General features: G+C 38.7%; 1 protein-coding gene across 1 annotated transcript; it reads left to right on the top strand.

Moving 5' to 3' along the window:
* Window positions 1–15,091: 15,091 nt before the first annotated feature.
* On the top strand, window positions 15,092–23,354 carry HYAL4 (hyaluronidase 4). The gene is made up of 3 exons (XM_045793697.2): window positions 15,092–16,045; window positions 21,051–21,140; window positions 22,953–23,354. The coding sequence occupies exons 1-3, from the start codon at window positions 15,092–15,094 to the stop codon at window positions 23,352–23,354; spliced, it is 1,446 nt and encodes a 481-aa protein (XP_045649653.1).
* The last annotated feature ends 698 nt before the right edge of the window (window positions 23,355–24,052 follow it).

The raw sequence follows: 24,052 nt of genomic DNA, 5'->3' as shown, positions 1-24,052 counted from the left end.
AGTGAAAAGGGAAGGCTATTATCCTTACAGTGATGCTTTCAACTTTATTCTATCAAGGTTTTGATATGCAATGAATTCCACCGAAGCAGGAAAAGGCAAATATTAAAAAGTATTATCACCATTTTGAAGATGAAGAAAATAAGATATGGAGAGAATGAAAGGTATAGCTAATTTTACCCACTTATCAATGAATTTGTCAATTATAGGATACAGATCACTGCTCTCTTTTAACTTACAGTGCCTCCAAAATAAAGGGAAAATAAGAAGAATTAAGGTAGATGAAGGAAAAAGAGAAGACATATAGAAAATATAAAAGAAAATAGGAAACATCCCAGTTATATAACTCACAATCATTTCTTTTCTTTCTTTTTTTTTTTTAAAGATTTTATTTATTTATTTAACAGGGAGATTGACAGCCAGAGAGCGAGGGAACACAAGCAGGGGGAGTGGGAGAGGAAGAAGCAGGCTCCCAGCAGAGGAGCCTGATGTGGGGCTCGATCCCAGAACGCCAGGATCACTCCCTGAGCCGAGGGCAGAAGCTTAACGACTGCGCTACCCAGGCACCCCTTCACAATCATTTTTTTCTAAATAAAAAATGTTAAATTTTATGTCACTTAAATTTAATAGCAAGCAAAAGAAACTAAAACCCAAAGAACTACCACATTTCTAATAACAGATTCTTCAAAACTTTATTTTGTAAAAAAAAACCCAAAAAACTGCTCAAGTTAAAAACAGATTATGAAAAACATTTAATTTTGTTGTAATTTATTTTGACTTGCATAATTTTGGGTTTCCAGACTATAATACTTCATCAACTAGCTCATAAAAATGGGAAGTCATCAATTATGTCCAGTCCAAAGACAAATATGCACTTCTCTATTTTTCTTGTAAAAAAATCAAAATTTAAACTCTATTCCCATGCTATGATAATTCTTCAAGAGACATTAATAAAGGATACATCTGTAAGAAAAATAGCTTACAAATACTGCAAATCACTTTAGTAAATGAAACATAACTTTCCAAGATGATAGGTAGTCATTCTTAGAAACCCAAAAAGCACGCATCTCTCTCCTGACTTGCCTGAACAATGACACTGTCTCTTCAGGGCACTGTTGTTTCTTACCACCCATTCATGGTTCAAAAATCATAGTACCTTTTATTTGGACACAAACGTTTTGATCAGATACTTGGTTTCTTCCAGTCTCTTAATTGTTTCACACCACAATAGGATGGAATGTATGTCTTCATCTCAGAAACAGAATGTCATAATCATACTTTCTGGTCCTCAGTAAATTCATGTCATCATGTTTATTTTAAATTAGAGATATTCTTTACAAAGCCTTATAGCTTTCACGTTTAATTTAGACTCTCATCTTTAGCTCAGGATAATTTTCTTTCATTATTTTCCAATGGTTTCCTTCTTCCATTCTCTCTATCCTACTTACAAAATGATTAGACGGATCTTAGTGCCAGGTCTGTACTAGATGTTGCTTTCCAGTATTCTAAGTCTTTGTCTTTTTTGCTTCGTAATAGATTCACCCACCTTTTCTTCTAGAATACTAGTTTAGTCTTCATCGTATTTTTAATTCCAAGGAACACTTTTTGTGTGTGTAAGGAAATTGCTCCTTCTTTTTTTTTTTAAGATTTTATTTATTTATTTGACATAGAGAGACAGCCAGCGAGAGAGGGAGCACAAGCAGGGGGAGTGGGAGAGGAAGAAGCCGGCTCCCAGCAGAGGAGCCTGATGAGGGGCTCGATCCCAGAACGCCGGGATCACGCCCTGAGCCAAAGGCAGATGTTTAACGACTGAGCCACCGAGGCGCCCCAGGAAATTGCTCCTTTTTCCTAATAGCTTTGTTTTGGCTTATGGATTTGATAACTTCCTGAATCTCTCTGAGAATATCAATTAGATTTTTTAAATTGTGGCTGTTGCTATACATTTTATTCTGTTCCACTTTCTCTAAGATCATCTGTTCCCTTTATTAATTTCTTCTCTTTCACACTGTCCATGTGTACCAAATGTTTGGTGATCCTTGGTCATCTATTTATATTCATGAAGGACAAGAGGGACAGAAAAACTGTCATAGGGATTCCCCCCCACCCCCCATTTCTTTGGGCATATTTACTCAACAGGATTCTTATGTGGAATGGGAGGATGGACTGTATGTAGATAGTGAAAGGGGCTGAGGCATGTTGACAAGCTAGATTCCATCTGGAGCATGTGAATAGAGAACAGGTAAGTCTGGTAGGAATCCTCGCAATTATCAAAGTAAGGAGAAACTTATGGAAGAAGAGTGTAATTCCTCATGGGTTGAGCAGGCTTTCCTTTTTTTATCCCCTCCATGCCCACTAGGGAGACCAGTTCATCTCTGCTTTTGTAGTTGGTCCAGTATTCGAACTCTGAACTCTACCTAGGAAGATCTTTATATTTAAATGCCCTGGGGTCATGGGGCGCCTGGTTGGCTCAGTCGGAAGAACATATGACTCTTGATCTCAGGGTTCTGAGTTCAAGTCCCACATTGGGTGTAGAGATCACTAAAATAAATAACTAACTAGATAAGCTTAAAAAAAATTAATGTCCTGGGGTCAAAAGTCTTTGTTACTTGTCATTCTACATACTCTGGGAAGTTGAATGGTCCGGTTCTGCTATCCTGGAAGAAATATTTAACTGATGGCTCTGATAATTAGTCCTCAACACATTTCATCTTTTGGATCTCTTGTCTTTGCACTTAGGGTTTCTCTCTCCAAAGGAAGAATCAGTTCATACCCCTGCAATAACTTTCTACTATTTTTTTTTAATTTAAATTTCTGATTCAGTTACATCTGTTTTCAGTCCTTGGGTCATGTCACCACTTCTTGTTTTCAGGTTTCTATCACATTTTTTTCTTTTTCTTCTTCTTTTCTTTTTTTTTTTTTTAAAGATTTTATTTATTTATATGACAGAGAGAGAGAGACAGCCAGCGAGAGAGGGAACGCAAGCAGGGGGAGTGGGAGAGGAAGAAGCAGGCTCCCAGCAGAGGAGCCCAATGCGGGGCTCAATCCCAGGACTCTGGGATCACACCCTGAGCCGAAGGCAGATGCTTAACAACTGAGCCACCCAGGCGCCCCCTATCACATTTTTTTCTAAGGGCATACACTGAAAACAATGCAGTAGTACACATGCTTCGTGCATCCTCTTGAACCATTCGTTCTATTAATGTTATATTTACTCTGGATGTTGGCTAATGCCTTGCCAAGAGTTAATGAGTCCATTATCATCAAAGACAGCCCATTAGAATCTGTTTTTTAAATACTATATATTGTGGTACACATAGCATTTGACCTCCTTTTTTCTCTTTAATCTGGAAATCTTTTAAAAATAGTTTTCTTTACCTCTCTATTTTCCAACTAAAGTCTCAATCAAAGTTTTCTTTCTTTCTTAAGCCAGTGAATTTAAGTTGGGTATTTTCAGAAAGCACTTCTACCAATATGCTTTTAAGAGAGTCTGAGTTTGGTTATAAAGAGATTTAATGCAAGCCTCCAGTTTAACTTGGAGGACTGAGTCACCCCTGTAATGACATGTTTCTCTGAACCACCACAGGGCATCCTTTGCCACTCAACCTCTGCTTGGCATCAGGTGACTAAAGGGCCAGCAGCAAACAAAAGCAAAGGTAAAATATACTTTTTGTTCTGTTGGAAAAAATTTAAGGACTGTTTTTAGAAATATGCTTTCTTAGGGGAGTTAAAAGAAAAGTAATTTTGTTTTATTTCTTGGAATACCCCAATTTCTTTTCTGGACTAACTTAATTTACTTTACAAATAGTTTACCTTTCAAAATGTGAGCTTGCTTTTACAAACCTAACACTCTACAAACTATACTGGTCACTGATAGTTATAAGTTAAATTTCAGTTAGTTCTTTTATTTGTTGTAAATTTATATTTGAAATTGATTCTCATTCAAGGCTTGTTTCACTTCTCCTCTACATGCAAAATTTCTTTGAAAAGTAGCTTTTTTGCAGTATGTTGGGTTATCATAACCTAATACTTACCTTATAATGAGTCAGAATTATTCTCTAAAGTAGATTAGAAAACTAACTGTAAATAAGCCACAGGAGAGAGAGCACCAAAAATTTTAATATTTTTTATAACACAGCTGCGAGGAATTCCTCAAGCTAATTTTATATACCTAAATGGTTTTCTTTAGAATATAAGTGAATTTCTTTATCGGATAAAGATTTTTTTTCTTAATTTTTAGTGAATGATATTTTTAAGGATATGTTCCATAGTTATATCTACCATGATGGGCAATATTAGAAGACTGTTATTTAGAAAAAGAAACTCAGCTTTTAGGAAGTATACGACATTTAAAAGGGTTCAGAAAATGGGTTTTTTTGGGTCATATAAATAGATTTTAAGTTTTCTTTCCAAATACTAATAATGGGACTGAATACTTAGAGATGACAATCAACAGGTACTTCAAATAAGAAAATCTCTCAGTAATTGGGAAAAAGATAGATACGTACGTAGATATAGATTTTCCAGAAAAGAAAGAATAAGTACCAAAATAACATAAGAAAGATAAATCTTAAACCATTTAATCTGGAGATAGAAAATCTTAAAGTCAAGAATTTTCCTAATGATGGAGAAAAAAGTTGTCTACTTCAGTATATCAAAGGTAAGGTGAAAGATTTGAAAAATTATGAGTTGAATAAGGTAGTGTAGGCAATAAAACTTGGTGTCTCCAACCCTTTGCCAGTTCCTGAATAACTAACTTTAATCCCATTGTTAACTGGGACACTTATCTTACTGAAAAACAGTGATGTAGTCATAGCTAAGAAAGTTTAGTCACATGATTTATTTCAGCCTTGTTTGTAAATTAGAATCCAGTTTGATGCTGGAGGGAAGATATCTTGCTAAAGCATTCAGACTCCTAACATTTAAGTGGAGTCACAAGCAAAGAGTTGAAATGGTGTTACCCAGAGAAAGTTGAGAAACATTAGAAAATAACAAGTTATAAGAAATTCATGTGCAGAGATTCAGGGTTCATATTCTTTATGATCTTTTTTGAGAATTATTATGTATACCATATTTTCTTAGCAATAAACTTCTTTGTGAACCCGATTCTTTGTTGGAAAAGGCTTTATCAAGTTCAGAGAAGTTATATTTATACGTACATCATCATCTATGATTACCTGTTTGTTGAAATGTTAGTCTCCTTAGTTTAGCACATTCCTTGACTCTTTCTATGTATAATAGAAGTGTAGATGCTGTGAATTTCTAACAGGCACAGTTTCCAGTTGTCTTTTTGACAGAATGAAGCCTTTCACCTGAGTACAGGTCCAGTGTCCATAATAGGTCCAAATGAATGAATTCCATGTTCCTTCTTATCAAGTATATTTGAAAAAAACAAATCCTACTCTCTAAGGAGCACTATTTCTTAAACATGTCCTAACGGATGGCTCAAGAATTGGCTATCATCCTAGGCTGAAGTGCTCCGTCTCTTCTGGAACAACCTTGCTGCATCTTTAGTCCAACTCAGAACCTGCAATTGGAAGATTTCTGAATTTCCTCATTGTCATAGGAGACCCTCTCAAGGTTATTTTTGGAAATTAAAATCTATTTCCTAATATTTTCAAGTTATATGGTTTGTATAATTAGACTGCATGCAAATAATGGCCATGAATAAATAATCTTATTTTTAAGAAATTAAAAAGTCTTTGTGTAAAACAGTCTTTATGCCATATTTATTGTTAATGATCATTAATGCAGAAAATCAACTTTTTTTTTTTACTAAAATCCAAATGTAACACAGTCCTCATTTCTTGTGAATGGGCAACCAAAGTAGAGAACATGTTCTCTAATGATCTGTTCAAAATGCATGCAAATTACTGATTAGTTATATACTCTATTTGGTGTTTCAACAGTTTATTATTATTTTATTAAGAAACAGCATAAGGGTGCCTGGGTGGCTCAGTTAAGTGTCTGCCTTCAGCTCAGGCCATGCTCTCAGGGTCCTGGGATCCAGCCTGGCATGGGCTCCCTGCTCAGCGGGGGGCCTGCTTCTCCCTCTGCCTCTGCCTGCCACTCCCTCTGCCTGTTGCTCCCCCTGCTTATGCTCTCTTTGTCTCAAATAAATAAATAAAATCTTTATTTTTTTTAAAGAAACAAAGCATAATCCACTTGGTTGCACAATAACGCATACTATTTGTTATTCAAACCTGATGGAAATTAGCCTAACTGGCATAGTTGCAATCAAGAGCTCATCACTCATCCAGCAGGTGTACCTGGAGTGAAAGCCTAGTGCCTTAGAAGGAGCTATGAGATAGCTCTGCAGCTCATTATACAAGATCCAAACCTAAAGAGTGAAGAAAAATACATGCGAACATGATTTCACCAGCTCTTACTTCTCCCTGTGCCATAATCTTTTCAGATAATTTTGATGAGTTTGACAGTTTAAGTTTATCAGTTTATCAACAGCTAAGACTTCAGCTCACAGTCAGAGAACAGATGTCTGTGCTGTGTTTGGATTTATAAAATGCTATCATTATTTATCACCACCTCCCTCCCCCAAAAGACAGTATTGTGACACACTGGAAAGGCTATTTGAAACAATAAAAACAAAAACTGAATAGGTGAAACCATGAAACCTTTCTTAATGTGTTGAATGGTAAATAGCCCTGGAGTCTAAGATTTTAACCTCTGCTTTATATACCTTCTCTTATATTACACTAAAATTTCCTTATTTTGTCTTGTAAAATAACACAAAAGGATAGTTGGAAAGAATTTTTTAAAAGCAGTAAGAGTTAAGAAAGGGTTTATTAGAGGAAAGTGCAAGGAAGAATAAAAAGAAATAAAAATAATGCTATGAACATTTGAAGAATTAAAAATTACTGTCAGAACTTAAGCTTTGTCAAAAAGGTATAATTGGATAAAATACAATGGAACTGAAGCTCAAGGAAAAATGATCTGAAGTTGAATAAGAAAAATGCAGCGACCTGAGTTATCTAAAGTTAGGTTGGATAAATCGCCAAAACCAGTACATTTTCGAGGGAGTAAGAAGAACCAAAGCATCTTTTTCATATTCAATTCCTCCAAGTACTTTTATTGTTCTAACTAGAGTTTTGCATTGTTTACAATCAGAGAAGGCCTATTACTCTAGGGCATATTTTCCCACTTGTAATAAATAACATACTCATATTGGGCACCGCATTTTGTGGTGTGTAATAATATCAATCAATTTCATCAAGCCTATCTCCTGTGTTTCTACTGAACATCTAGTAAACCATTAACCACTATTAGTTTTTCTTTGCCATAGATAATTAACCAAACTATAATTAGCTCTGAATGCCCATGTGTCAGAATAGAGAGGTAACTTAAGGCTCTGGCTAATGGTGTTCACTTCAAACACACACACACACACACACACACACACACACACACAAAAGGAGGAGGGGGCTTCTTATTTCCCCGAAGAGGGCTTTTCTTGCCAGATTTTGGCAAAGCATAGCATTTTCTCAAATAACTTTATAAAAAATGATCTTTGTAATAACATCCAACTTGGATGTTACCTTTCCAGGAGGCCACGCCTGACTCCTTAGAGCCAGAATCAATTTGTATCTTCTTTTTTTGTTTCAAGAGAACTCTATTCGTTTTCTAATTCAAACAGTCGTTTTGAGTAACTGCTACGTCAACATAGGACAAAATCCCAACAGAAGTTGCCACTCAAAGAAATTTCACCCACTTCTTTCCCTCAGCCACCAGCTCTCCTTCCTGGAGGCAAGCAACATAATCAATTCTTGAGTGTCCCTCCAGACATACGCCTCAGTTCAAATTACATACATACAATGCACAAATATAAACGCAAATATAAATATATCCCTTTCTCTGAAAAATAATGGCAGCTTTCTATAGACATCTCACTTTTAACAAATGTTAAATATACATATGAATACATGTATAAAACAAATATATACCTTATAAAATAATGATGGTATCTGGTGGATATCCACATCAATACGTAGAAGCAACCTCATCCTTTGCTATAATTGCATAGTATTCCACGGTGTGGACGCCCACAGTTTAACCACTTCTTTAACAATGGCCATTTGTTTCCAAACTTCATAGGCAATTATAGGCAATGCTGCAATGAATAACACAGAAGCAGAATTTCTAGGTAAAAAGTTGTATGCTTTTGTAATTCAGATAGAAATGTCCAGTTTTCTGTTTCCATCGGGAATGCACCACAGCTCTTTACTCTCTCCTCATTACAACAATTTGGAGTCTGTGCCCGCACATTTCACCTGGCTCAGATGTTTACCTTGCTAAAATATGTAGGCTGTACAGAGAGATGGGTGCCGGCTGGAAAGCCTGGCCAACCCCAGTTTCCCCCAAGGTATTCCTGTCAGGACTCAGGCGCAATATGTCATTAAGCCATTAAACACAATTAAACATTTAACAAACAATTAAAACATCGTGATCTGGCTTCGACCTTTGGCCTCTCACATGCCTGTCCTTCACTCCCACCTCGCACCTTGACATTCCCATCAAGTATCTGGAGAATGCGGATCAAACTCTCCTGTTTGAATATGGTTCTGGCCCCCAGGCCTGACTTTCGGCCTCTCTCCCCGTTCCTAGTTTCTGTCTGTTTACCCTGCCGGGTATCCCGGCTCTTCCAGCCAAAGGCTTGGCTTGTATCTTGGAGGAAGGGGGTGTTTTCAGTTATTATCTTGACTATGGCCATTGAAAGGACCTAAGTAACACATCGCAAACCACTAGATTGCTTTACAGTTCAAAAACTTTAATTAGAAAGCTGAAGATTCAAATCAACCTTATGTTATTTTAAGGAGCTTAGTTAAAAACAGGTTGACAGAGGGAACATTTTATTCAAAATGTGGTCCCTAAGACTTTGTGTGCTTTTCCAAGAAAGCTGTTGATCTTGGCTGCAAGAAACTTCAAGTCCTAAAGGAAAGTAATACTTTTTGACAAAGACTAAGTATATACTCTTGCATAAGGACAATTATATTCTCTTTCAGATCGCATTTCTTAAAACGGAAATTGTTCTTGCTTCATAAAAAATGTGGCCTTTTCCACTCAAGAGTAAATTTTCCATTAGCACGAGTGACACGGAAATAGTCCTTTTTATATACTTAACAAAACTTCAGCTTATGTTTTAGGAAGACTGGAAGGGAAGCAGTTTTACACAATCAAGATAATCCAGTGGTTTTAAAATTTGTTCAGGTGGAGGGACATCAGCGCTCTTTGATAATGCCATGAAATAGAGTTATAAGAAAACTCAGTACCTAACAATGAATTTTGGGACTTAAAGGGATATTACCCTACAGTGGACTACATTATAAACCAATCGACACCAAGTTTTTAAGAAAATGTATGGGAAAAACTTAATTTGAGAAACTTCTATCCATTAAAGTATTTTTTCTTCTGCTAGAACATACAGCTTTCACAATATTGATATTTCATGAGAAAAGAACTTAATGAACCATCAGGATAAGACATTGATTGACAATCAGACTAAGGCAGTAACATCCTTCAGAGGAAAAAATGGAAGCCTATCACTGGCATTTGCTTTAATGAGCTTTTATCAGAAAGCAGGTTAGCAATTAGTTCTGCAGAGCTGACAGTACAGCTTTGAACTCAGTGGCTTTGCTATATCTTCCATTCTGATATATACTTATGCAAATATTTTTATTATCAGCAACAAAATATCACTTTCCTTAAAGGCTTGGAAATAAAACATTGCATTTAAAAATTTCCCCCCAAAATGGGCTTCACTGGGATCCCCATTTAGGGATCATGACCTTCAGGATACCTTTTCAAATCTTATGGACTTAGGGGCAGACACTTGATATCTTAAAGGTTTTGATGATAAAATCTCAGTATCGTGAAAAAAGAAACAGAAGAGTTGTAGATTTGGAAAAGCAATTCCTTCCACCAATTCGTTAAGAGATGGGTGTGTATGTTTTTCAAAGCCTTCCCAGAGTCTTCCCTCTATTTAGAATTTAGAGTTGCAATCAAAATTGAAACAAAACTAGCAGGATTAGTTTATAGATTTATAACATTATTATTATTTTTCTCTTGTGGTGATTGTTAAAAATACTGTGAAATTCTGAATATCTGGGTTGAAGCACTCTCATCTCTGTCCTAGATTATTGCAAGAGGCTCCTGACAGGCTTCCTGCTGCTTCTCTCTTCTGCCTTTTCCCTTTTGGACCTACCTTAGCACAGGAGCCAGAGAAATCAAGTTAAGGCCAATTCAGACCAGGTCATTCTTCTTTCAAAACTTTCTAATTCTTTCCCAGCCCACTTAGAGTGAAAGCCAGAGTCCCAGCAAGGCCCTACGAGACCCTCTCTTTTACCTCTCTGTCTCTTCTATCTCCTCACCTGTTTCTTTGAAGTTCTTCAAGCACAGCAGGCATCCTCCTGCCTCAGGGCCTTTGCACCTGTGTTCCTCCCATGCTTTCCCAGACATCCTTCAGGCTTACTCCCTTTCTCTTTCAGATCAGTGAGGCCTTCTCATCTAAAGCGAATCCCTGCATTATTTTTCTTTGCCATTACCACCTTCCAATGTACTATATGTTTATGTACTCCTCTTGTTTATTGTCCATCTCCCCTGCAAAGATTTAAGCCTTGAGAGGGCAGGGGTTTTTGTTTGCTTTGTACACTATTGTATTCCTAGTACTTAGGGTGGGAGCCTGCTATTTAGAAGGTGCTCAATAAATACTTCCTCAACACTAAGTACTGCCTCACACAGGTGTCAATGCCCCTAAGACTACCTGGAACACACCTACAGTTAAATGGGTTGGGCCTATTACACGTTTACAGCAGGGGAAAATGCCCGGCATGAGGAACTGTGAGGTTTCTCAGTAAGACGGTATCAGGAAGAGCCTGTGATACTTCGGTTATAGTTGGGTCATCTGGCAGAGGGCCTAAGAAAATGGAGGTTTGCTCCATATTGGATGTTGTCAGAAAGGAGGTGCATATCTATAATTGGGTAAAGAATTGCAGTCTTTCTTCAGCAAAAGAGAGGGATGTTCGGTATTTTATGGGTGGCACACTGACCTTGTTTTTATCTGTGCTTGCACAAAATGAAAAAGCAGACTTGCTTTGTCTCATTTTATCACGGTCTGAGATTAAGCTTGCTTGACGTTGGTGTTCTGTGAAATTGTTTGTCTGATAGGAGAATAACACGGCATAGCTCTAAGTGCCTCCGGCTTCTGAAATTTGGAATGTTGCTTTTTTTTCCCCCTTCAATGTATCACAAGCAACTACACTTTTGTGGGAAAGGAGTGAGAAGGGAAACAGGAGTAAGCAGAGGATAGAGACTTCTCTGTTCTCTGCAGACTCTTGGAAGTGCACGTGGCAGGCCTGTCTCCCTCCAGGGGATAGCCCCCCTTCTTCACTATCCTTCATGTCAGGATGGGGTGAGGGCTGGGGCCTGCTGGATGTGAGGCAGTCCCCACCTTTCTGTAATTTTCGTCACCTTCCCCTCTTGTGGGCTAAGCCAAGTCAGAGCAGCTTCCACTGAACCTTCCATACTGTAGTTCTTCTTTCTACCAGGGGAAGTGTCTGAGGAGAAAGCTACAGGTTTCAAGAAACCTTGTCCCTCAGGTTTCCAGGGAGGTATGGCTTTGCTGGGAATCATTTGTTCAAGGGCCTTCAAAATGCCTTCACAGAAGTTTCCTGTTGAAGGAAGGGAACTAGTCCTTCACATATGTTCCCAGAACAAATCCTACTCCTACGAAGAGAAAATTGGGGGATAAAATCTAGGGGAGAAGTCCAAGTTAAACTCCTCACTTATCCCCATCCTGATATCTTGCTGACTCCTCCTAAAATTCCACTAATTAGAGATTGGCTTAAAGAGAGCAAACCTTCCTACGTAGATTGTAAGAGGGGGGAAGGAAGAAAGAAAAGGAAGGTGTTGCTCCTGGTGACTCGTGGTTAAGTGTGGGTGGGTAACTGCACGGACCGCTATGCTGTAACAACTAGTCAAGAGATGGGGAGAGCTCGGCAGTGGGGATTTGGGTGGCAGAGGTAGGGTGAGCAAAAGGGGTCCAGAGGAGTTCTGAAGCCAGGGGCATGTTTGAAAGGGCAGGCGTGGGGAGGTTCCCTGGTGAGGGAAGGAGGGCGGGAGAAGCATACAGCCCATGATTGCATAGTGTAGGCAGGAGACTAGAGAAGTTTCTGGGAGTTGTCAAGTGAAGGGATCTCCTCTCAGTGAGCCATGTTTAATTAGGAGAGTGACAGAGGGTGCACCAGCACCTTGTCCTGCCTGAGTGGGACACAGACAGCTGGGACATACAGCAAACGGAAGACACAGGCACTGAATTTTCCTTGTTTATTTTGTCTGTATTTGTTGTGTAATCCGCACATTTTATTAGGAGTTCTGCCCGCCACCTGCTGCGGAATGTGCGCCTTCCACTCACCAGAATAAGGGGAATAATAATGTTCCAGGATAAGGAAGAAAGAACCACTTGATAACCTTGTAATGAATGGGTGAGGATTTCTGAGGCAGTAATGAGGGGGCTGACCAAAGGGGAAACAATAATCAGTGGAAAGCAATGTCTTGAATAAAACCCAAAGCAGGAAGTGTTCTGATAGGTTAGACTTTTTTTTTTGTATACATATATAGCCTTCTACCATGAACTAGATTTTAACTTTAAATAAAAGCTTTTTTCTCCCCTATTAATGAACACATATGCAGATAAATCCATTTTTCTTATCCTGAGGCAGAACAAAATAAAAAAATCAAAGATAAGGAACACTTTCAAGGACCATGACTCTTATTGTATTCATAAAATTATATTCCCTTGAAAATACTATTCTCTTCAAATCATAATTTATGTCTTTAGTATAACATAACATATTTCATGTTACTAAGTAAAGTAATCTTATCCATGTTTGTGCTGTGGAGGAAGACAGATATTTATTCAATTCATGGATGAAGAAAATATCTACTCCATAGTTCTTAAAAACTGATATTTTGTATATATCCATTTACTTAGCACTTCTTAAATGCCTTTGAATAAAGTTTTACACATTATTTTAGTAATTGGTCTCTTCAGATTTTCTATTTTTCATAAATTATTTTATTTATTTTTTCGTAGAGTATTTTATTATTTTTATAAAAAATTTTTATTATGTTATGTTAGTCACCATACAGTACATCCCTAGTTTTTGATGTAAAGTTCCATGATTCATTACTTGAGTATAACACCCAGTGCACCATGCAATACGTGCCCTCCTTAATACCCATCACTGGCCTATCCCAATCCCCTACCCCCTCCCCTCTGAAGCCCTCAGTTTATTTCCCAGAGTCCATAGTCTCTCATGGTTCATTCCCCCTTCTTTTTACCCCCCTTCTTTCTTCCCTTTCTTCTCCTACCGATCTTCCTACTTATGTTCCATAAATGAGTGAAACCATATGATAATTGTCTTTCTCTGCTTGACTTATTTCACTTAGCATTATCTCCTCCAGTCCCGTCCATGGTGCTGCAAATGTTGTGAAATCGTTCTTTCTGATGGCTGAGTAATATTCCATTGTATATATGGACCACATCTTCTTAATCCAGTCATCTGTTGAAGGGCATCTCGGCTCCTTCCAGAGTTTAGCTATTGTGGACAATGCTGCTATGAACATTGGGGTGCATATGGCCCTTCTCTTCACTACGTCTGTATCTTTGGGGTAAATAGCCAGTAGTGCAATTGCTGGATCATAGGGTAGCTCAATTTTTAACTTTTTAAGGGACCTCCACACTGTTTTCCAAAGTGGCTGTACCAACCTGCATTCCCACCAACAGTGTAAGAGGAAGGTTCCCCTTTCTCCATATCCTCTCCAATATCTGTTGTTTCTCTCCTTGTCAATTTTTGCCATTATAACTGGCGTAAGGTGGTATCTCAATGTGGTTTTGATTTGAATTTCCCTGATGGCTAATGCTTTTGAACATTTTTTCATGTGTCTGTTAGCCATTTGTATGTCTTCATTGGAAAAGTGTCTGTTCATATCTTCTGCCCATTTTTTTATTTGATTATCTGTTTCACATGTATTGAGTTTGAGAAGTTCTTTGTAGATCTTGGATACTAATCTTTTATCTGTAGTGTCATAGAGTATTTTAAATTTTGGTTTACCTCATGTCCTACGCCTAACAAATGCTATACGGTGTAGCTGGTGACATCTAGTGGTTAAAAATGATAATTACATACAACATGCGGCGCTCAGCTTTGCTGACGGAAATACTCAAAAGCCACAGATTCCATGGAAAAAACCTGCGTCAGTCGGAGTTCCTGGTTGCAACCAACCAAAGCGAAACCTCACTGACTTGAGCAGAAAAGTGCTGTCCCATGAGGACAATGCTGCCACTTAACACCAATACCATGGCTATCTGGTTCTGGATGCCCCGACGGGCACTGCCACTCCTGGAATTTCTGGCACCACCACCTTTTTTAGGCTCTTTGATTCCCAAGATCTCAACTCAAAGTCTGGAGTAGGAAAAAAGAAACACACACACACACACACACACACACACACACACACACACACACACGGTCTAGAGTAGGATGGATCCTGGCCACGAACACATATCTGTACCCTCGCCACAAGGAAGCCTGGGAAAGCATCCTGACATTTAGGCTTACTTAATGAAATAATAAAAAGTTATTATAAGATTAAATGAGATGAATATTTTACAAAGACCTTAAGCATGGTACCCAGGATTTGATGTGTTTTCCAAAATGATAGTTGACATAACTTTACATTTTTTAATTTGATCATGAGGGTTTTTTTTTTTTTTTTGAGGCCAAAGACCATATCTTGTTCATTTTATATTCTGGACATAGGATCTGAAGTTCCATGAATGCTTATTGAATTGCATTGCTTGCCCCTGAATAGAAGCTCAGTCACTACCCTTGCTCCGATAGCTCAATTTATTTCTATTCAATCCTTTAAATAAAAAGCACTTTAAAATATAAATATGTAACAACAATAATAATACCTATCCGGTGTCTGAGTCTTTTTCCTCCAAATATCACTAATAGAAAATTATATCTCCCTACAGGTCTTCCACAGTATATTAAAGCAGAAGATAAGGTTTTATCTTATCATGAAAGTATTATCTGAAGGACAATTAAGGTTTTGTGTTGTTCAACCAATACATCTCACATCATGGCTGGTCATATTCATCATTCTGAAGTCTATCTCTTCTCTAAAACCTGCCCGACTTCCAATTTACCAAAGGAAACCTTTCATAGCTGCTTGGAATGCTCCAACAGATCAGTGTTTGATAAAATACAATATAGGACTAAATCTGAAAATGTTTCAGGTGATTGGAAGCCCACTGGCCAAGGCCAGGGGGCAAAATGTCACTATATTTTATGTCAACAGATTGGGATACTATCCATGGTATACATCACAGGGGGTTCCCATTAATGGGGGCCTCCCCCAGAACATAAGTTTGCAAGTGCATCTAGAAAAAGCCGACCAAGATATTAATTATTACATCCCTGCTGAAGATTTCAGTGGACTTGCTGTTATAGACTGGGAATATTGGCGACCCCAGTGGGCCCGTAACTGGAACACAAAAGATGTCTACAGACAGAAGTCAAGAAAGCTGATTTCTGATATGCAAGATAACATATCAGCTACTGATATTGAAGATTTAGCCAAAGCAACATTTGAAGAAAGTGCAAAAGCCTTCATGAAGGAAACCATTGAGTTGGGAATGAAGAGTAGACCCAAGGGCCTCTGGGGTTATTATTTATATCCTGATTGCCACAATTATAATGTTTATGCCCCGAATTATACTGGGTCATGCCCAGAAGAGGAAGTTTTGAGAAACAATGAGCTCTCTTGGCTCTGGAATAGCAGTGCTGCTTTATATCCTTCTATTGGTGTCAGAAAATCTCTTGGAGACAACGAAAACATTCTGCGCTTCTCACAATTTCGGGTGCATGAATCCATGAGGATCTCCACCATGACATCCCATGATTATGCTCTGCCTGTATTCGTCTACACAAGGCTAGGCTACAGAAATGAACCTTTATTTTTTCTTTCTAAGGTAAGACACTCCTTGCCAAAGATGGGGGAATTTCCTCCCTGTCTTTACAAGAGATACTTCTTTTCTTTTTTTTTAAAGATGTTTTCTGTTTATTTGAGAGAGAGAGCATGAGCAGGGGGTGGGGCAAATGGAAAGGGAGAAGCTGACTCCCCAAAGGGAGAGGGAGAGCAGGGAGCCTGGCAAGAGGATGATCCCAGGACCCTGAGGTCATGACCTTAGCCAGAGGCAGATGCTTAACTGACTGAGCCACCCAGGCGCCCCTAAGAGACATTTCTTTGTTAGTTATGTTTTTTGAAGAATTCCCAATTAGTGGTCTCTTAGAAAGGAGCATAACTCTTCCTTTGACTAGCCATGCCTTTAGACTCTTCATTTATGCCAACTGAATTTTAATTACCTTATTTATTATTCTTTTAAGGAACACAGTATGGAGGGAAGGTTAAAGGCAATAAGAGCAACTTCTTCCCCCCTTCCTCCCCACCTTTGACGGTGCTCCCTCACAACTGGCCTTTATTGAAGCAGTTGGTGGTGGACAGGCTGGAAAATCAGAGAGGATATTTTAAAATGGAGCAGTTTGCTCTCACATGTGGAAGTGTAACTGGAAGCATTCTTGCTTCTGGCCTTGCCATCTAATGTCAAGAGAAAAAAGTTTTGTCTTTTTAATGCATAATACTAGTTTTGATAAAAGGTACAAGAGAGGCACAGCAATGTGAATATATGTAACACTACTGAACTATACACTGAGAAATGGTGAAGGCAGTAAATTTTATAACATGTCTTTTTACCACAATTAAAAAGTTTTTAAAAATTAAAAAAATTTTACGTAATAAAATTTTTTTTTAAAATTGAAAAAAAAAATTTTTTTAAGCCAAAAGGGTGTTGCAAATCTGTAAAAAGTAGATGGATCTATAGGTTAGCCATCTGGTTTATTCTGGACTATGACCATAGCTAATGGAAAGTTGGTAAGAGTGGTGCGAGTTTTTAAATTCAATCATAAATTCATCACTAGTAGATGGTTTTGCAACCCTAGGGTAAAACTTACAAATACAAGGTTTATTCTGTTTATTTTACCATTGTAGCCAAAGTCTTCCCAGAAACCATAAGGGCAACTTTTAAAATAGATGAACTTTCAGCCCAGTTTTCCCTTCCTTCTTCTCCCTTTGCTACTCTAGTAACTCAAATGGAAACTTCTAGAGATAAACACTTAAAAGTAGATGCTGCTCTAATGGTTGGACTTCAATAATTATGTGTAAACTTTCTATGCTAAGAAGAGACTATGATAAGAGACTATGATCTTATCTATGATAAGAATGAGACTTGTCCAGGCCTTCACATGGGTGGTGCAGTGGTATTTTAAGATCTTACTGGATATTATCGGTTTATCACATGTCCTCCTTCTCCACCATTACAAGTTTCAATTCACCAGCATGTATTTTCATACACTCACATTTAAAGATGTTCAGACTTCACGTGAAGCATCCAAGGAAGGAGGCTCGGGAAACCCACATGAGGGCTTTAGCATGAACAGTAGGTATCTATGGAGCATATAGAGAATACAGCTTCATCCTCAGAGAAGGAAAAGGCACAGATGTATCAAGATTTGGTAAATGCTATGCCTTGGACATCACTAATGAGATGAGTAAGAAGAAAAAAGTCTCTATTGGGAACTGATATTTGTACTTCCCAGAAAAGTCATCAACAAATGATTACGAATGATAGGAAATCAATACTACCTGGGAGGTTTAAAAGTCCTCTAGATCTTCTTGACCTTGGCACTGAAAGTTAAATATTACTTTCTTCTATGAAACTTCTTTCCTTTTTTATATTTGGCTTAAACAAGTTTCTATCTTTGATGATAATAAATTTACTTTTGGAAGAAACAATACACTTTAAGGGACAAAGTGTTCATTTTGAAAGATTAGTTGACACTACTGGTACATTCTGCACATTCTGTAAACCTAGATAAGCTTCCTCGAGTAGCTACAGTCTCAGAAATATTTCTGCTTTAAGGAAAGAGGGAACAACAGTTAGGGTCTCATCAGGAAACCGTTCTCTTTGGCAGTCCCAGAAATCATTCTGTATCATTCTGAAAACTTTCTGATGGTGAGGTATTTCCAGATGTTTTAAACCATCAGTTTACCACCATTTTACTCAATCCTCCATAAAAATCTGCCCACAAAATTTAAAAAACCTGGTACTTATACCAAATCATAAATGACTAATAATGGCTTCCTTTTCTAATCTTCCCAAAGATAGCTGCACTTTATTTTTTTAAAGACTTTTTATTTTTAAGTAATCTCTACACCCGATGTGGGGCTCAGACTTATAGCCCTGAGATCAAGAGTCACATGCTCCACTGTCTGAGCCCGCCAGCGCCTGACATCTACACTTTAGAGTGTGTTTGTGTATGTGTGTGTTTGTGCATGTGTACACATACACATGTAGTTAGGACTAGAAAAACGATTTACCAATAAGCAGCAAATTGCCTTACCATCTCTCACAAATACGAGAGAGAAAAACTCCAGGTGACTCGGTCATGGGTAGGGATATGCTTTTGTGAGTTTTCCTTCCAAAAGCTTATTAGGTACTCGTAGGAATATCAGAGAAAAATGTTTTTATCTGGCAGGGGCAGGAGGTAAAAAATAACTATTTTGAATACTCAAGAACATTCTGTTCTTCTTCACAAGGTCTGCCCTCAGAAGAAACTATTTAACCAGTGCCAGACCTACTGGGGACTTATCAGAGCCTAAGTGAACTGGGGAAAGGGAAATACTCACCTCCAGCTGGCTCTAGTCTTCCACTTGCAAAAAGGAAATGATCTGCTCTAGCCCCATCTAGCCAGCCTATCCCACCTAAAAAGGGGAAACACAACTGATCAACTAATGAATTTCACAGTCCAGAAGCAAAGGCTCACTACAAGACTGAGACCTAATCATAGGACTATAAAGAACCCTTCCATTTCCCCTACATCTTACTAGCACATTACTGACTGCCTATCTATAACAGTTCCTTTTACCTAGTATGAGCTATTTGCCTGTCAAGAAAAGATTAAGTCATGTCTAGCTATCAAGAAAAACAAAAAACTACAGGACATACTAAAAGGCAAAAACAGAATTTGAAGAGACAGAACAAGCATCAGAACCAGACTCAGATATGGTAGGGATGTTGGAATTTTCAGACTGGAAATTTAAAAGTACTATAATGACTTTGCAAAGGGCTCTAATGGATAAAGTAGACAGCATGCAAAAACAGATGGGCAATGTAAGCACAGAGATGGAAAGGCTAAGAAAGAATCAAAAAGAAGTGTTAGAGATCAAGAACACTGTAGCAGAAATGAAGAACATCTTTGATACACCTGTTTAGTAGACTGCACGGGGCTGGGGAAAGACGCCCTGAGCCTCAGGATGTCTCCATAGAAACCTCTGAAACTTAATGATGTACTGTATGGTGACTAACATAACATAATACAAAATTAAAAAAAAAAAAAGAAAGAAAGAAACCTCTGAAACTGAAAAGCAAAGAGAAGAAAGATTGAAAAAAAAAAAAAAAACCCACCCCAAAAAACAAAACCCAGAATCGAATATTCAAGAACTGTGGAACAGCTGAAAAAGGTGTAACACACATGTAACAGGAATTCATGGAAGGCCACTGGGGGATCTGGCGCTTCTGATCATGTCATGCGACTATGGCTTCACTGAATTCAAAGTGAGTGGAGGGAGGTGCCCTTGTCCTTGTTTCTTTGCCAAAAGAGGCAATGGGTGTAGACCCAGCAGAGTCTCATTCTGGGTACTACATGACTGGCTCCTCCCATATTCACATCACAGATATTTTTTAAAAACATTTCACTTCCACTCTCATTAGAGCCTCATGAAAACTCCTTCCTTTCAGCTCTGACCTATTCAGTGCACTCCGTGGTCATAGAAATGGAAATGGATATGAGCCCGAAAGGGAAAGTAGTTTAACCCAAGCTCCGCCCTTCTTGAAAATCTCCAGAAGAATAAAACTTCAAACACTGAAGTTGTAAAACCGTTGAGTGGACCATAAACCTGTCAGATAAGAAGATATATCTCTCAGGTGTTGATTTTAATATAAAAGGCCCCAGGCAAAATACAATTATAAAGTTCTGTTTTTATTTCCCACCAAATCACCCAGTTACATTTTCCAGCATGTAACTGATGGAAATTCATCCCTGGAGTAAAAGGTGAATGCTTAGTATCCTAAACAGTGAGAGACTTAACTATAATTTAGTAAACTTATCTAGGAGACCTTAAAGTAGGAAACCAACTGCATACCTTCAACTCCTAATTTCCTTCTGAAATGGCCTGGATCCATATTAATCCTTAAACACTTAAATCCTTCAGGATTACAAAACCAAAATTCCCCTGCTGAAATTTCATTTTCTTTTACCCTTAACATATTGAGAAAAAGTCCGGCAGCTTTACCATGACTGGAGGAGTCATAAACAAAGCCATTAAGTCAGGAACTTTGACATCATATACAAATAGTTTCAGAGACCAAATATAAGGGTGGACCAAATCAGAGCCTGTGGGTCCTTAACACTGTGTCGCTTTGCCTGGCCTTGGGATGCCAACGACACAAAACCCCTCCGGGTCCCTGCAAAGGCGAAGCCCTCGTGTGTTGCAAGTTGGGAAGAGAATTTAGAGGAATGCGAGGTATTCCGCATTTGGAGAAGAAAAACTTTTGGATTCTGCTTCTGGGTCACGTACACATGGCTGGTTTGATTAAACAGCTTCTGGTGGCTATTTCTAGGCTGTCACCAAAATGATACCCTGTTTGGCAAAATGCAGGTTTTTCTTCAAAAATATTTAATACATTTTTTCCATACAATTATGGAGTGTAATTTTTGAGCCTTGGTTTATTCAACAATTGTGTTACCCTAAGAAAGTGGAGAATCATCCTATTAATATTGCACTCAGCCTCTAGTCCTAATCCCTGGCGTGCTGTTTTATATCCAAATGAATAATGAACTCTATTCTCTTCAATCTAGCAAGACCTTATCAGTACCATCGGAGAAAGTGCTGCCTTGGGAGCTGCAGGCATTGTTATCTGGGGAGACATGAATTTAACTTCGTCTGAGGTAAGGCAGGACCTTGAAGGTATACTTAATATTATTTAAAGTATTTGCTCTTTTCTTGTACAGCTAACTCCAGTCAGAGCTCTCATGGCTTCCACAATAATCCAGCTTTAGAATTAAAGCCCAGGGACGCCTGGGTGGCTGAGTCGTTAAGTGTCTGCCTTCAGCTCAGGGCGTGATCCCGGAGTCCTGGGATCCAGCCCCACATCAGGCTCCTCCGCTGGGAGCCTGCTTCTTCCTCTCCCACTACCCCTGCCTGTGTTCCCTCTCTCACTGGCTGTCTCTGTGTCAAATAAATAAATAAAATCTTTAAAAAACATATAATTAAAATCCAAATCAGTGCCTAATATATAGAAGGAGCTTAATAGTATTATTAACTTTTGTTAAAATAGTAATCCCTATACCGACATTTGTTGACTACTTACTATGTGCTTGGATTGTGCTAAATGCTTTTTGTTTTGGATTTGCTCACTTGCTGGCCGTAATAAACCTTATGAGGTAGAGACTACCATTCTCATTTATAGAATGAAGAAACAAGAGAGGAGATCCAACTAGGGTGACAGCTAGCTAAGCTGGTTAACGGTGAAGCTGGCATTAACCACGGTTTGACTCCGGAGCGCTTGCATTGAACTACTACATAACATGTGTTATATCCTATTTTGAGAAGAAGAAACAGATGGCAACTTTTTAATCTCCGTGTTGAATCTATTTTTCCTCTATGGGGAAATTAGCTAAAAATTAATAGCATTTAAAATGAGATCTATAGCTCTCTTCAAATTTTTCCCAGCCCAGCTATTATTTACTCTAGTAAGTCTTTCTAGTTTTCCCCAATCCACATTAATCACAATCTCTTTTGTATTTCCAGATGCTGTTTGTTTCTATCTCTGTAGTACGATACATTTGCCTGGAATTGTAATACTCGTATCTTCAACACTTTTTGTTTAATTGAATTTTTTGCAAGTTCGTGATGATCTGATATTATTCTTAGAATTGCACAGGCTCAACTTGTTCCTGTCAAGATATCTTTCATGAAACTGTTTGTGACAATATCAGGTTAAAAGTTTCCTCTGTCCAATATAAGAATTAGGTAGAAGTGGGGGGAATCAATGCCTGACTCTCTAGACGTGGTATTTCCCCTCCTGCCCATGCGGCTCACGGGAGGAAGCTGAATGCACAAACCAGGTGGCCTCTGTTTAGAACACATAATAGGAACCAAAAAAAAAAAAAAAAAAAAAAATTTACCTAGTCGGCCTTCCAGGCTTTCCTGTGTTTGAATTGTATACAGAAGTCCGGAACCCACGGCAGTTGATATTTGAGCACAATTAACAGGAAAATCCAGGAACCTACAGGTTGACTGTTAACAATAAATCGGTAGACTATGAGGATTCAGGTTCCTACACAACCGTGAAAGGTACCACAACACCCAAAAGGCAGCCAGAGGACAGCAGCTCTGGCATGATTTCTAATTTGCGGTTGTTCTTTTTTTTTTTTTCCACACCCATTAACTTGGGGGCTAGAAGGAGAAAAAAAGGATGTAAATTGGAAGAGGCAGGGTCATTATATGCTGACTCTGGGGCCCATTTGCAAGTTCAGTTGCTTAGCCCTGGTGTAACCTATTCTCAGTCTCCTGACCTTGGACCTTTCATCCTTTCTGATCAGGGCCCCTGTGTTACAGCACCTGAGCCTAAGAGACCAACCAACTGGAGCCAAGATGTTAGGTCTCACTCAAGGCCAAAGCACTGCCTTGAGGGCCTAGATGCTCTAAGCCTATCAGTGCCCCAAACCACTAAACCCCATTTGTTTCCACATTTCTAGGGCAACTGTACAAGGGTGAAGCAGTATGTGAGCTCTGATTTAGGGAGCTACATAGTCAATGTGACCAGAGCGGCTGAGGTGTGCAGCCTCCACCTCTGTAGGAAGAACGGCAGATGCAGAAGGAAGGTATGGAAAGCTCCAGATTACCTGCACCTGAACCCTGCAAGTTACCACATAGAGGCCTCCCAGGACGGAGAATTTACCGTGCAAGGAAAAGCATCTGATACAGACCTGGAAGCGATGGAGGAGAAATTTTCCTGTCATTGTTATCAGGGGTACGAAGGAGCCGACTGCAGAGGGACGAAGACGGCTGACGGCTGCTCTGGGGTTTTCTCCTGTCCTGGCTCATTAATAACACTCTGCCTGCTGCTTTTAGCAGGTTCTCAGAGTGCTCCGTGGTGAGATAATTAATTGAGTTTAAAGGGAACTGTATGGCCTGTAGTCACTTAGGGAAGAGATGAAACGTAGGACGGTCTTTTTTTCTCTTATGAAATCCATTGAGAGGTATCATAAGTAGACATTATGTATGTCACTTAACATAAACACGAACATATTGCTTTATTTGGCTCTGATTTGGCTAAGAAACCAGATCCAGGAATAAAGTCAGTGCAGTCTTCTTCATTACTGGAATGTTTAATTTGTATTTAAACCAGACCTAGGATATTTTAGTCTTATATGAATGTATGTTTGTGTGTGTACACATATACATATTAAATTATTGATTTCAAAGCCTGGTTTTTCTGGCCAGCAATGTATTAAGAACAGATTACTAAGTAATTATCTGACTCAAAAGAAGAGGTCACCTCAGGGTATGAACTGGTCACTCGATCTACTGAAAAGGACCAAATGCAAAGTTCCTAGTTCCAGCCTTAGGTTCGTGCTGGGCTTCTGTTCCCTACCTGTGCACACTGACCGCAGAACCAGGTCCTGATGTGGCTTCTCATGCGGGTGCAGAGGCGAGGGGAGCTGTTCCCACCTCATTGCAAAGCCATCTATTCCCATATGGCGCTTCTCTTACCCACTATGGGTCCTTCTCTCACAGACCCTGGCAAATTAAACACTATAAAGGGCTGCAGGATAGTAGTCACGCTTGCCTAGGC

Source organism: Ursus americanus, chromosome 3, assembly GCF_024610735.1.
Source record: "Ursus americanus isolate L20-20 chromosome 3, mUrsAme1.1.p, whole genome shotgun sequence".
NCBI lineage: Eukaryota > Metazoa > Chordata > Mammalia > Carnivora > Ursidae > Ursus > Ursus americanus.
This window is presented reverse-complemented; position numbering and strand designations above follow the sequence as displayed.